We start from the raw sequence: 15,719 nt of genomic DNA on the forward strand, positions 1-15,719 counted from the left end.
TGCTTTTTAAAATTTTGGATTCTAGCCCTAATAATTAAGAACACAAACAACAAAATTACAGGAGCATTTACCAAAACCAGGAAAAAGCACCAGACCTCTTTTGTTTCGTGTTTCCAAAGAGCAACACCGCCCTCTAGTGGAAAAATTACAAAGTATGACTTTAGTCATACAAGAAGCATGCCAGGGAAGTATTTTCTCTGTAATCTAACTGATATTGAGACCTTTGAAAGAAAAAAACAACACACACACAAAATTGCATGCTATCTTTAATTCCTCACAGTGAAGTAAGTCTTACGGACTTCAAGAGAACAAACTGACAATTTACACTACTCACGTTTAAATGTACATAGAACAATAAGCTTTTAAAACCAGGATTGACACAAGACTAAACTGTTCAGTAAGTCAGTCTTAGTTCTTTTTACTACAGCAGCTTTACCGTGACCAAAAGTTACCTACCTTAACTTCTAATGTGATACTCACGCTAAAATGTTGATTGGGCTTAAAAAAATAGGTGAGAAAAAAATCCAAAGAATATTTGGACTGCACTGTCTGAGCAAAAAGCTTCCAAAATAGAAAATAAGAAAACATTTTACTAGTAACTCTTTATCTGCTATGATCTCTTTATAGTGTAAGAACAGAATAATTCATTAACCTTTACCAAGTTGCTAATGAAAACCAATGAAGTGTTTATAAATCTAATTTTTTAGCACTTTTTTCCCCACACTTTTTGCAGCAATTTTAAGGACTAAGTTAAGGAAGTGGGTATGTAATATAGGAAATTCTTACAGTCCATATTCCTAATCAGTAATGAAAAGAACCACAGAGCAGATAGTCTCCCCATTTCACAGACACATTAACAAAATTTAATGGCAATGAAGTAACATTTGAGAAGCCAGTATGTGGGATACCACCAAAACTCTACCCCCACTGACGTCATCCAAAGTACTCCCTCAGTAGTTAAGCAAACGTCTGTTTTTCAGATGAGAAGGTTTTTCAACTGAGGGGGGGGAAAAAAAAAAAAAATGTTCCTGGCAAGCTGCACTGGATTCCCTGTATTAGATTTACAAATAAACTCAATTAACCTATCATTCCATCTTTGTTGATCTGTTCTTAACTTTGCTACCTTAAACAGTGTATGCGGATGAATTAAAAAAAATTCTGTGTTCATCCATCTTTCAAGGCATTCTCAGCATTTTCCAATTTTTATCATGATCATCCAGCAATGCAGTAATTGAAAATGCATTTTTCTGCATTTTGATAAGACTGCAGTCTGCCAACTTACACCTTGATCTTTGTTCTACCCATCTTGAAACTAAAAATTTCTCATGTACAGATAGCACAAAGTTAGTTTCAATGCTATATTTGAAATTAATTTTGACAACAGTGAAGGGTCCGAGTGAATTTTTTTTCCTTACGTTAAGTACAAATGCTCAAAAAGTAATACATTCTTTTTCAATCACTTTCTGCTTAACAGACAGCGATATTTCCTTGGAAATATTTACACTTACCTCTAAGAAACCATGTTAGTGTTCTGAAAACACAGTAATTGTTTACTGATCAAAATACTCAGGGAGGAAAATACTAGCTTCAAAATACAGAGTTTAAAAGGAGTATCTGCAACACAAAGTGGAGCACAGCACTGAAATCCTAAATTAACTGGGGAACAAGCGCCAAAACTGGTTAAGATTCCGCTTGAGCTAGTTAATCAGTATTTCCACATGGAGCCCCGAAGAATTGTGTGTCTACTAAAGCTCACAGGGATCTCTACATGGCAATCCATTATGTGACACTGACACATTCAAAGCAATTTGCTAAGAGTCACAAGGCATGCCTAAGAGTTAAGCGAAGACTGATAAATTTTAAAGACCAAGACAACAGAGTTTCAAGAAAACTTCAAATTCTGCCAATTATGTCCAAATTAATTGGACAAGAACACTATTAGCCAACCCCAAAGGGGGACTGTTCCCTTCACACAACACCAAGGAGTCTGAACCTTGTTTTTCTCCATCAAACACGTCAACCAGTCATAACCAGCACAAGCCCAGCTCAAATTACGTCCTCTCTCAGAAGCCCTTAGCGCTAGGGAAAAATAACATAGGTTACATAAGAAGCATAAACCCTAGAACTGCTTTCTCCTTAATCCATGCTCCATGGCAGTTGGTAAACAGTATCAGACACTAAGCCTAAGACTACAGCAGTATTAAATGCAACATGGTATGCAAGAGTTTTGTGTTATACAGGCCATAACGCCACCTTAATCACATATTTGCTACATCACCTTCATAAGTTTTGGGCCCCTTATACCCTAACCTCACATAGCAGCACAAGCCCAAGGCTTATTTCACTAATGCTCCCACTCTTGGTATGCTTCTGACCAGGGCTGATATCCTGCCCTCACCTAAGAACAGAAATCAAGAAAATATATATATGTGTGTATGTGTATACATGTCTGTGCATATATGTCACAAGCAAAGACGACGTCATGCAAGGATATCCTTGCTTACTTGTGATCAATCCAGATTATAAACTAAGGGAGAAACAGGAAAAAAAATCTTGACAAAATCATGTATCTCGGATTAATCTTTTGCCATATATGAAACACTTTCAGCTCATTCAGCAAGTCTGAACAGTAGCTCTTCTCCTGCTGAAGGCAAATCATTTCAGTCCCAGTAATTCTTAAATGTTCTGAGACTGCACAGCTGCATACAAAGCAAATTCTACTGCTTGATGCAATATAAAGACATGCTGTACCAAGAATCTGGAATGCAAACCTTACTAGAAAACACAGATTCCTCACTGAGACAGATAAGTACAACAGTTACTGCCCTAATTGCAATACCAGTCTGCAGTAGCTTATCATGCAGTGACAGCAGGACCTGTGCTGGTAACGCCTAAATTGCAAGCCACCATAAAACTTTAAATTCTTCATCTGACTCCTGTAGGATAACACTCCCTGAAACAATTAAGAGGTAAAGACCAAGAGAATTCAGCGTGCTAAGTCCTGCCTTTAACCCATTTTCCAGAACATCTCCAACATTTTCTAGTGTCCTTATAAATGCATTTATGTCAAGATCCTGCACTAAAAGAAGACGCCCAATAATTTGTATAAGGACCCTTTCAATATTGATGTAATCCCACCATAATGAAAAATGCAAACCACAAAAGGGAACAAGAGATTTACAAAGGTTCAACTCTAACACCAAACCACACCAATATTTTAATATTTGTGGCTCATCCACAAATTTAAGTCACAGAAAAAGACATACCCTGTGCAGGTTGCTGAGTGAAACTTCAAACAGCCTAGCAAATTAAGTTGGAAAAGAAATCGTGTCTTCTGAGAAGAAAGGCAAAGCCCCTAAGCACCAATGCTTCATTATAAAATGAAACAAAAGCAGCTAATTAGAATCTCTAAAATACTGTTACTTCTATAGTGGGTGAGTATGTAACAGATAGCTAAACAAGCTTAGTGTCTAAAAGGATTTATGAACCTGCTAGAAAATACAACTAACAGGGATTTCAAAAGGTCATAGACATACTTTTTTTTTGCCCTAAAGGAGCATTGAATATGACATTCTGACACAAGTTCATCATCAGGTTGACTTGAAAATACCTTCAGAGATAAAAATTCCACAGCCTCCTTGGAAAAATCTTTACCCGAGTTTACTTGCTGCCATTAGAAAGTTTTTCTATATACTTTATGTAAACCCCCTGGCAGCCACACAAACCTTACTCCCTGTCCTAGCCTCTAAGATCATAAAAAGGAACTTCCCTTTAACAGTCAGCCTCTGTATATTTACATAATGTAAAAATGCCTCCATCAATATTTTTCTAGACAAAAATCAACTGTTTCAGAACTTGATGTCTTCCCTGTAGCTCTCCTCTAAGCTCCAAATTCCCCACACTTCTTCAAAAAGCAGTACACAAACCTGAACAAAGTTTTCTAACTAGAGGTTGCATATGGAAATAACACAAACCGAGTCTGAATACCAAAAGTACAGATGTTTAAACAACAACTTGATGTTCAAAGGAGCCTGTAAGATCAAGACTGTTATATTTTACCTTATGAGTAATTTTAACCTACCTATTCCTGAATTTGCTCCCGTGATTATAACCACTTTTCCACTCAAGTCAAGGCCCTGGAGTATTTCCATTGCAGTACTGTTTCCATCATACTTTTGTCTAGTAGTAGGTTTTACTGGATTATCTTCAACTGTAAAGGCCAGTCTTGGGTCAAGGTAGGTAGTCCTTTTGTTTATGTGGCTACAAGAGAACACAAAAATTCAACTGCTTTGACCCTTCTGTACCCTGCATTTACATTTTAAATGTATTTCAAGCACTGTTGTGTACAATTCCAGTGGATTATTTATATTCCCCAAAATCAAATTATTTTTTCAGTTTTGTTAAAATGATCCCAATTATTTTTTTATCAACCTTTTTTCCAATTGTGACAGTGTCCATTATTAATTGTATTCACTTACTTCACAGTGCCATTACGAACTTCACGTGAACCCGACACAAGAAAGCAGAATTTTGTCAAAGGAAAAAACGCATTCTATTAAGGAAGATTGTCTTCTCTTAGGAGCTCTATAAAAGGGGCCTACGCTACTCCCTTGAAACAATATACCAATGAGAAATGTAGCTCAGTACTTTTTTTCTCAAACAACTGAAAACAAATCATCTCAGCAAACAGCATGACTCGGGTCAGGCTCACCTTTCTAAAATGGAGTTTTAGTTTTCTTTAGACAATATCAGAAAAAGGCACTAAGCAACAACTTTCAGTCTTCAACCCTTCATTCCAGGACAGAGAGGCTACACTTACTATTTTGGCCTGTGAATATTCTTCATTCTGGCAAGTAAATTTAAGATAACTAGCCTATTTTGACCGTGCCATTAAAAAGATACGGAAGGAAATGTGCCCAGAAGTCTCCTTCTGCTTCTGCGAACTTCCTCCTCCCTTACCTTTCTAAAAATCTTTGCTAGTTCAAGCCCTGTCCTCTCTTCTTTCTGTGCTTTACAGGGCAAGTAAGTCAGAGCTGACGCAATTTTGTTTTCATCTTTTATGTTTAAAGCACTACCGCAATGTTAACAATCGGCCCTGAAGTTCTGGATACATTTTTGAAGTTATACATACACAGTTTATCCATGAAGGTATACAAACAAAACAAGCCTACACATTCATTGCCTGAGGGTCAGCTCACACTGAGACGCAGCTACGCAAGCCGCTTCGATCTGCCACCCAAGTAGGTATTTCTGTGCTCATGGAAGAATTTAGAAAACCACAAATGGGTGTTTAGACACTGCTACAACTGTAATATCTGCATATGGACCCTGACACTGTACTTACGAATTTCTTTGTCTTTCCAGCTGATGTTGTCAAGTATTGTAACTCAGAAAGGCTACCCAACATGAAACACTGTTGCCCTACTTGTCCATATTCTATATATTGATATACTTACTCCACAAAATAGACTTGTCCATTTTCATCAGTCTCCTGCTCCCATCCATATGGCAGGCCTAGGAAACACATAAAACGTTATCTTTTTGCAGGCATTACAGCGCACTCAGATTTGAAGTTCAAGTGATTTTTCGGTCAGATGTGGCAAAATTTTGCATTATTTCTGTAGGTAATGCAGCTACCTGCTGCACTTCAATATTGGAACATGGAAGGAGGATTGCTTCCCTAATCACACGCAACTGCTCTCTAATAAGAGTACAATACACAGGAGATCTGCTACCACTGTAATGACCAGAGCATTGAGCATAATCTAAAAATTCTTTATAAAAAGATTATTTCACGTTATAGCACAAACTGGCAAAATGCAACCATGCATCCTAGTACATACACGCCTATACCAAACACAGTTTCATATTCATCCCTGATAAAAGCAGATAGCAAAAACATTGAACTAAATGTAGGAAGAGTTACATGTAACACATACCAAAAGCTGGAAGATCATAACCCTCAAGTGGGTATGGGATACGCTAAATCAAAGTTGGAAGGACAGATAAAAACAAAAATGATAAATCTTTACAAAATAAATTCTCATATAGAAGACCCTACAGAAGTACCTAAGAGACAGCATTCCCAGTATTTCTAATCCTGGCTGAAAAGTATTCAATTATAATTCATTCAGCTCGAAATCTACTGACACATTGCCAATGCCAAAAGAAATACGGCTTGCCAACAGTATAGTACCTGTAGGTATGCCATATAGAAGCTTCTGGGAAGATCTAATTTAAGGCAATGATCCAAGGTCCTTAAGAAGTCATACCTTTGGAAGTGTCCTGCAACACTGGCTGTCTTCTGTTCTGGCACAACCATTCAATTGTATTAGAGAAAACAAGCAAAATTAAAACTAACGGGACTTCCCTTTGTGCCAGGGATATTCTTTGATCAAACATATTCTTTGAAGAATGTAATCCAACTATAAATATTATCTGATGGACACCAGGGTATCAGAACCCAATCAGAGAATTCCAGCCTTTGACTATATTTTTTACAAGCCACAGTAAAACAATCCCTTTATCCTGGAATTAGTACTTTGGCTTTATGGAGCAAAACAAGCCATAAAACTGCAAAGTGATCACTCTGCAACAGACACATAGGTACAACCACACTGAAATCAGCTCTATTTTGCAGGCTCGGTTTGCCTAGGTGATTAGTGTCAACTAGAAATCAAAATGAGATCTAGTTCATGCACAAAATCCAAATGATGCTTGTAACATAATTTCAGTTCATTTCAAAAGCTTAATACAAACCTCCTGCAACACGTTTCCTCTTGCCAGACTTCGGATGTTCCCACTGTGTTTTTTCTTCCAGGTGGCTGTAGGAAAAGAAAAGTTTAAGATTTTTTAAAATTGTTTAGTAATTTTTCTGATGTAATCCATTTCTTTTTTTTATATACAGTAAATACAGTTTAACTATTTTTTAAAAAATACAGTTCAGGAAATGGCTTGTCTTCCACAAAAAAATCCCAAACATGTCAATCCCTTGTTGAAGAAAGGTCAAAACTGCTGTTAGAAGTTACCAAGCTTCCATATTGCCACCGTTCTGAAGGAAAAGTAACTAACCAGAGAGCACAGGAGTCCATAAAAATTCTAATAAATATTTGACTTCCAATCTCAGTTTTGTTGCTTATGATGTGAAGAAAGAAAATGTTATTCTTTAACTACTTTTGGATTAACAGACTCAGAAAACTTCTCAAAAAGATGGTAAACCTTGGCAGGAAAAAGGAATAAAGAAGCAAGAAAATAGTTTATCAGAAACTAGTAAGAATAATATTAGAAAGTTTTCAAATAACAAAAGCACCTTTCTAAAACTGTTGTCTAATAATATTGATTTGCAAGCTCTTAGGTAAATATGTCTGGATGTCTACATGAGCAACTGCAGCTTTGAACAGGTAAGTTTATCCAAAGGCCTTGACTAACAGACTATTTATTTAATATGGGTGATAATGGTATCACATCTCTTCTTCCAATTCAGAGATTTTATTCACTTAAATAACTGTAAGAGAATTAGTATACTCTATCATAAGGGTTTCTGCACTACAGACTAATAAGCAAAGTGATGTACACATAAACAACATCTTACAATACCCAAAGTGCTAGAATCAGGTTGGATATTAAAATCTTATCTTTCATTAAAGTAATAACCAAGCTTGTATATAAAGAGTCAGGCAGGGATTACTAGAAAGAGTGTCGAAATTGATAGGTGCTCAAGGATGAAATAAAGACCGACGGCATTATTGAATAACATACACAAATAATCACTAAACTATAGATCTAGTACCAACAGCAACTTAGACATCACATAAGCAACTTTTCCTTCTTGTAACAACCACGCAGTTAGCCCACAGCGACAGCATACTGTATTACAAGAATCACAGCTGGGGGTCTGAGACTGACTAAGCATGTCTGTGTGACCTGCAATAGCACTTGAACTTCAGGACACTTGCACACTAAATGTATAAGACCCTGAGGTACTCCAGTCTGATGCAAGGTATGCTACCAAATTACCATAGCTCAACAAACAAACGCGTGCCCACCAAGCTTCAGTAACTGACTGTGTTCATACCCAACTCATCACAGAGACCTTTAAAGGTCTTAAACCAACTCTATTCCTGTTAAGTCTAAAGTTCACATTGTTGATAAAGTTTAAAAACAAATTTCCAGAAGATGCAGAGGTCTCACAGATACAGAGCTTATGTTAAAGGTAGCAGTAACGTAACACCTCTTCATGTCAAGTATTTTTAGACACACCGGGCAAGATTTTCAGCTGGTAAAGACATATTAATGTCATGTCATTAAATTAAATGGATTTAGTTCAGTTTCACAACAGTTAAAAAACAGAACTGTTCAATGAATTGTTTGTGTAAAAACTACTCTCAGTAATATCTCCCTATTTTGTAGGTGATTCCTCTTTAAAAGAGCTTTTGAAGTCAAAGCAAATATAAGGATACTTGACCTAAGAAAAACAAACACCTAGAGAGAATTTCTAGTGTTTATAAACCAAGTTCAGATAAACTAAAGCATAGCGTCCAGTGTTCTTAAAGCAGAACTTGGGACGAAGATGCCAACTCACCACAGGTGAGAATGCACAATGCTTTTCCCCCTTTTTATGTAAGGGAATAAATCTTGCCGCTTTAAACAGCCTGAAACAGGTTTTTCCAAGATCAGCACGGTTACAGAAAACACAAGAGACGAGAAAATATATAAATATATATTCTACTGAGTGAGTTAGCCCGGTAGCACATCCCCTTTTGTAACAGTAATCATTTGCAGAGTGGCACAAGCAGATGGTGCCAAATGCAAATTTTTAGTTCTTGTCAAAGCAGTGGCATACGGAAGGGCCGAGGGAGAGCATTTACAACTTCTAACTTCCAAGGTACCTCTTTACTCTCGATTCCTACAGGGAGGAAAACTAAGAGAACTACCATATTGTGTAGGCTCGCTGCCCGGGCGCATGGAGACTCCCCACAGAACCACGAGGCGTGCTGCGGCAGCCACAGCCGTGTGACAGCTCCCCCCCGTACCCCGGAGCGCCCCGAGCGGCCCAGCGCCGCTCCCAGCGGCGGCGGGAGGCTGAGCGCTGCCGGGGGCGGCCAGCACCGCACGGGCCGGCCCGCCCGCTCCCGGCGGGGCTCGGCGCGGCGAGGGCGGGCCCAGCTCACGCCCGACGCCCCCGCGAGTGCCGAGGGCACCGCACACGGAAGCCGAGTCACACGGACAGCGCTCCCGACACCAAGCCCCGCTCCCGCCCCGGCCTCTGTGGTGAAGGGCGGGAAATGGCGGCTCCTGCGCCTCCCACCCTCCCGTGCGCTGAGGGGCACCGGCAGCCCCACGGACGCTGCCCCGGTGCGAAGCGGCGGGTGGTAAGAGGGCTCCAGGCGCGCTCGCCCCCCTCCCTTACTTAGCGTAGTAAACCCAGCCGTCCTTGGTGGTGCGCTCCTCCCAGCCCGGCGGCAGCTCCTCCTCGCTGTCCGTGTCCTCCAGCCCCGCGTACTTCAGCGCCGCCATTGGGACGGGCGCCACGCGCAGCCCCGCACCGCCGCCAGCCAGCGGGACCGCGCCACACCGCCCCTTCCGGCCGGCCCAGCCAATGGGACGGCAGGGCGGCCCCAGGGCACCATGGGAAGCGTAGTCCGGCCGTGAGGGGAGCGCTCACCTCGCGGGTTTTACGCCTGTCACGGAGTTTTTAACCCCAAAGGAGCCCCGGGCTGAGTTGAAATCGTCACGGATGGCATAAGAATCTCAGATTTTGGGGGTATTAAGCGTTTACAGCCTTCTGTTTTCAGAGACGGGTGTGAATACAACGAGGCCCTTAAAAGTGACAAAATAAAAGAACTTCAAGATTTTTTGACATTAGTTATCATCTCCTGATCTCTGGGACGAGACTCTCCGTTGTAGCCGCGTTAGGCACAGCTCCTCCACGTTGCTTTGCTTGGTGAGGAAGTCCTGGCTGGAGAGAAGCACTTCACCACACCAAGCACCCACCCAGGGGGCTGCAGACTGCCTCACCAGCCCTTCCCCAGGCCAGTGTCACCTGGCGACATAAATACGCTCAGCTGCAAAGACTGAAGCACTACAGGTCAGTGAATTGACATTAACCTACAGTAACTCCTGTCCTGGCAGCTGGAGCTGTGACGGATGAAATACCACCCTCTCTGTCACCATCCCTCAGCTGACATGGCATACGCCCCCTGGCCTGCCTCGGTGCTTTTGAACCCGTACCTATATGCTGGCATAGTCGTATCTATTTATATAACCAGCCCTAGCCGTCAGCATTTGTAACAGTATCTTCCCACTGTAGTCCTTTGGCAGGTGTTTTCAGTAAAAAAGCCAAACCTCGTGCTGGACAGAGGCTGTGATTACTGAGGACTGCACCAGGTGGCAGCGCAACCCCACAAATGCAGGAGAGTGCTCTGACTCCTGCGGGTAACGTTTTTATGCACTGACACCGACCTATATGGCTCACTCACCCCCCACTAATGGCAGGCATATCTCTCTAGAAAAAGCAGCCTGAACTTTTTTCTGCCCTGCTGCTCCCTCACTTTGCAGGTTCTCCTGAGGAATTGTTTCCTCTTGCTAGAAGTAAAATCTCATGCATCATCAAGAGGCAGTTTTCATGTATTACTGGGAGTATTAGAAATGGTTGTGACCATACTCTCTTGAGTAAATATATGGGAAGGGAAACTTCAGTGACATGCTCACTTCTGGCCCAGGAAACAGCAGAAATATTCCATAGATAACTGAGTGGAGAGGTGTGCCAGGGCTCAAGAGAATAGATTATTTAATTAATAATTGAAATAGAATAAAAAGAGTATTAATCTAGCAGTAGTACTGTAGGAAAAGGTAGTTGTTAGTTTTCTTCCTGTTGCACTCGGTTAGTAGTCAGCATCCAGCGTTCCATGACTTCTGTTCAGTGGGAATGTGGAAATCCTTTTTGACAGTTAACCTACCCCAACCACCTGTATTGCATAAAGTATGCATTATGTCCTAAATGTAAACCGCAGAGTTGTAGTATTTGAATGCTAAGTGTGTACAGTGACTTTAGAAAGAGAAATAGAATCTCAAAATTATGTGTATACATGTATATATATACATGATTACCTACATATCTTACCAACATAATCCAAATTACACCAAGAAACTTAATGCACACATACGAGATATAAGTATGATTTCAGTGGGGATCCATGCAAGTTCAGGTTTTTGTCCGTTTGTATTAAATTGCAGAACTAGTTCTGTTCAGTTTCTCAAATGCCAGAAAGCAATGGCCATGATTTCAGTAAGAGCAGGACTGTACCTTCAGGACACATCGACATCTGTAACAGTTTTACTACAAACTAAGACACTTTTTCGAATCTTAAAATGATAGAAGTAATGCAGCCTTCCTGCTTATCACTTCTTCTCCATCAGCTCCGTGTTAGGAAAGCAAGAAATTGTATATAAATTGATTGAGTATACGCACTTATCTTTGAGGTATACAGTATGTGCATTGTTCTAGTTGGGTTTGGGGGTTTTGAGTTTTGTTTGGGTTTTTTTTTAATACAGGTTGTGTAAAGTTACTATCCGTTTTCTTGCACTGCAGAAAAAGAATGGGTCTCTTATTACAGTGATGTCGGTCATCATATTCATTGAGGCAGGGTAGTAAACAATCCATTCTGCTTAAAATCTTCTGACACTTGCTTTCAAAGTCATATTTTAGCAAACACGGCTTCAAAGATTTCATTGTGATCCATTGCTGCAGCAATCCTGTAAATTAATTCTTCTGATGATTCTAAGCATCACAGACCAAGATTAATTCCACAGCCTGCCAGAAAGTGGTTAAATTAAAACAAGAAGACATTTAGAAATGGTTGTTGATTTTACAATAACAAAAATGTCAATTAGAATATTAATCTCATTTTCTGTTGGCTGTACTTTAAACCATCAAAATCAAATGTGTTTGTCTAGCTTCTCCATGAGAAACATTGATAAAAATTTGGTCATATAATTACACTGGCAAGCCTAAGGCAGCAAAAACTTAACATTTCTTTGATGTTATTCGCAGGCTTATGTGCTTTGCTGAATCATGGCCATTGTCTGTCAAAGATCTGAGTACTGATTTTTCTGACAAGGATTTGGACACTGACAGTTGTCTGGACAAGAGAAAAATAATTGTGGCATATTTCAAAAGCATCCAGATGACACAGCAAAAGGTTGATTCATCCCTTTGATTGAGAATGTGTCTATTAGTTAGAAATCATGATTCAGGAATATGACAAAAATGTGAACAGCCCTCAGATCAAAATTTTTCAGCAGCTGCCAAAACATGTTTTCATAGGTTACAGCTGTTTCTTTTCAGGTGAAAATTCTGTCTCTGTGACTCATGCCTTTCTTACCTCAGCATTAGACTAAAGCCGGGCAGTCTGCATAAGGCTATGATTTTAATACACTGGGACCCGATAAATGACTGTTTGTGTTACTGCATAGTGTGAATGTGCCACGTCCTTCAAGTGAACATTTTGGTTTTTTGGTGGAGTTAAACTCAGCTTTCCACAAAAATGTTTACAAGGTCACTCTGGACTTTCTTTCAAGTTATGAAAACTGTTTAAACTTTTTAAATCCCTGAGTTTTTACCCAAGTTTATTTTTAGAAATGTCAAGAATTTTATCCTCCTTCCTTACAAATAATGTCATTTTCAACATAATTTCAAAGTTAACAGGATTAAAAAAGGCTTTGTTGTTGATGTTATTCCGGTTTCCTCTGAAAACAACATAAACAACGTTTTGCATATGGAATCTGTCTACGAAAACTCTGTGGAAACTGCAGTGCTGGAATCCCAGTCATAAGAGTTTCTGTGTCCATTTTTTTAAAATAAAATTTCCAGAGAAAACAAAATACTAATGGGATGCAGAAAACAGTGAAATACAATTGTTCCTTGATACACTTGTGGCACCAGTAACCTCCTCCAGGCGGTATTTGAATATTGTAAAGTCTACCTTTCATATTTAATTTAATAATTTAATATTCATTCATTAAGAACATGCACAGTGTGGAAATTAATGTGCAGGGTCATATTAGATGTCCTTACCTTCAAATTCTGATATGTTATGATAAAAATATTAAACTCGTTCAACTTAATTAACAAAATAATGGTAGGAAGTTATATTTAACAGTTTTGGTATAAATGCTAAAAAGGACAATATTTTATCCTTTTATTCATCATTCAGGCAAGAATGTTCTGTCACTCTCCAGGAGCAAACTTTACCCACTGCAGAAAAGTAGAAGTCAAATAATTCAAAAGATGAGGCGGTGTTCAGCCAAACCTTCAGCCCATATAATATGTTATTTCAAGAGCTTATAAGTTTTGCTTTATACACTAGTAATTTTTCATGCTATTTGTTTCTTTCTGAGCTTTAAGTATCCTTAGCCTTGGGTGCTCTGGTTCCACTAGTAGTTGGGCAAACACACTGATAATAAAGCGTTTCCTTTCTTCCATTTTGCATGATTCAGAAGTTTCCTTTTTTCCATAGCTATATATGTACATCAGCATGCATAAAAGCCTGTAAGATAAATTCCAAACTTACCAGTGTCAAAATTCATCATTCTGGGAACTTCTTCTGCAATGACACTGAGCCCCTCATTGAAGGCAGTTGTCAACCTTCTGTGAGCCACTGTATCTGTTAGTCTCCTGCTATGTCGGATGTGACTCAAAGTCAGTTCATTCACCCTGGATTCTATATCCATATTGGATGGACTGAAAGATTGATGGACTGTTCTTCTTGAGCTGGTTAAATAAAAAAACAGACAATAGTCAAGCCTCCCTAGGTACAAAACCTGTATTTGAATATAACAGAGAAGTATTTACTCACACCTACTAAGTAATTATTCATCTTCCAGGCTGCAAAATTGGACACTGATAAGCTAGAAGAAAAAAAAAAAAAGTGGAATTCGGGTATCTAAACTCTTTTAAACATTTGGCTTTAATTGCTTTGCACAGACAAGAAAGCAAGAGGTAAATAAAATTAATTAGTGAAAGAACACATTTATGGTAAAGTTCTTGCACCTCAGTGTGATGAACACTTATATTCACTTTTGGTATTGCAGTGTCTCCCTGAGGTCAGGGATGCTACTCACACATCTAAACCTAAACATGGAAATGTTTGCACCATCAGACCTGGAGGGTATAGGAGAATATCTGGTTCATCTTTCATTATTAGCCCAGCTCCCACCAGAGAAAACAATGAGAAAACTAGAATAAGCATGTGCAACATTACTGGCAATGGAAGAAGATAGGGAATTACCAGTATATTCTAAAATGAAGGTAAGAGTTGATATTTTACCACAGACATGAAAAAGATGAAGTTTTCATTCTGAGAGATTTAAAAGTATTCAGATTATTTGTTTGTAATTATTCAGGAGAAATCAAAGAGATGGAGCATAATGAAAAGAAAACAGAAAAATCATTATAACTGTTTATAAATATTAATCACCAGTACCCTTTCTTAATCAAATTAGCTATCACTCCTGATTAATCTCATCTTTAATGAGCTTCTTCACACCCATAAAGATGGATGCAGTCCATGCACAATCAATACAATTCAAACACAGTTGTTGTTTAGGTTAAACTCCAGCATTTTTCTTAGAAAAATTGTTCTTCCCTAAAAATTATTCTCTCCTAAAATGATTTCAGCACAAAAGCCCATTGTAACGAAGTAACTGCACGCAGGTCCTTTCCTTGATCTAGCAGGTTAGTGACCAGGACTGCCTTATTTATGAAAGCAACTCATTAGAATAGGTATTGAGCACTGATGATATGCAATTGCTTTACAGCACCATGGAAGAAAAGGTATTATCGAGATACAGGATCAAATGGAAAAGACTTCATCCATGCTAAACAAAGCATTCTACTCCATATAAAACTTCCAGAAAAAAAGAGAACTGCCACAAAGAGAAACAGTATTTCTGATAAATTTTCCAAAAATATTGTAGTGGACATTTTTTTTTCATAGGCTGGCTGCTGAATTATGTCAAGGGAAAACAGGACTAATATGTCAGAGATGTTAGTGCAGTATGGACTGCCGTTAACTTATTTTGGAAATACTCTGAAAAATCTTGAGCTGATTCTGGTCTTGCTTATTGATAACTGACACAGTGACTTTCCACTTGTGAGAGATTTAAATCCAGCCTGTATTTTAAAGGAACTTTAGTGTGTAATACATTCACATAAAGAAGTATCATACGTCCTTCTACACCCCCCTCTCAGTTACCTTTGGATGACCTACACTGTTTATCTGTTTAAAAATCTTGCTCTTGTTTCCATCTCTCTCTGAATCTCTAATGGTCATCCCAGCGAAGCACATCACATCTGGTTTGCGGTAATAACTTTACTTCCTTGGTAAGACTCTGGGAATTCTTCCTTGATGCATGTTACATACAACCCTGTAACAGCATTTCAAGGTGTCTGATAGAACTTGATTTTAAAGATGCTTCATCAAGTCGTTCAGGATATCCATATGCTTGGTGTGAGTGATACTGTACCTCTTAGAAAAACATCCACGAATGCAGGGGAAAGGATCCAACTATCTAAATTCAGCTGTGTTTCATTCATATTGCACATGACCTTCTGCAAAAAGTATCAAGCAAATCTTGGTGTAAGGCCACCTATAACAACAAAATCATGGCAAAACAGTTCTTAAGGCATGTGTGGGTTATGACAGGCTAGCCCGTAGGTT

General features: G+C 39.1%; 1 protein-coding gene across 7 annotated transcripts in view; it reads right to left on the reverse strand.

Annotated features, from left to right (window-relative positions):
• Positions 1-9,581, reverse strand: part of WWOX (WW domain containing oxidoreductase) — a 537,265-nt gene extending 527,684 nt beyond the window's left edge. For 3 of the 7 annotated variants that reach the window (XM_075101317.1, XM_075101319.1, XM_075101321.1), the window contains exons 1-4: positions 9,410-9,581; positions 6,760-6,824; positions 5,457-5,514; positions 4,082-4,260 (exon numbers count right to left, since the gene is read on the reverse strand). In XM_075101317.1, the coding sequence (XP_074957418.1) occupies positions 4,082-4,260; positions 5,457-5,514; positions 6,760-6,824; positions 9,410-9,516 (409 nt within the window). In that variant the 5' untranslated portion in view covers positions 9,517-9,581. The remainder of the gene's footprint in view (positions 1-4,081; positions 4,261-5,456; positions 5,515-6,759; positions 6,825-9,409) is intronic. The other 4 variants (XM_075101323.1, XM_075101324.1, XM_075101322.1 and 1 more) reach the window with 2 other exon arrangements.
• Between the last annotated feature and the right edge of the window lie 6,138 nt (positions 9,582-15,719).

This window comes from Phalacrocorax aristotelis, chromosome 8 (genome assembly GCF_949628215.1).
Source record: "Phalacrocorax aristotelis chromosome 8, bGulAri2.1, whole genome shotgun sequence".
Classification (NCBI taxonomy): domain Eukaryota; kingdom Metazoa; phylum Chordata; class Aves; order Suliformes; family Phalacrocoracidae; genus Phalacrocorax; species Phalacrocorax aristotelis.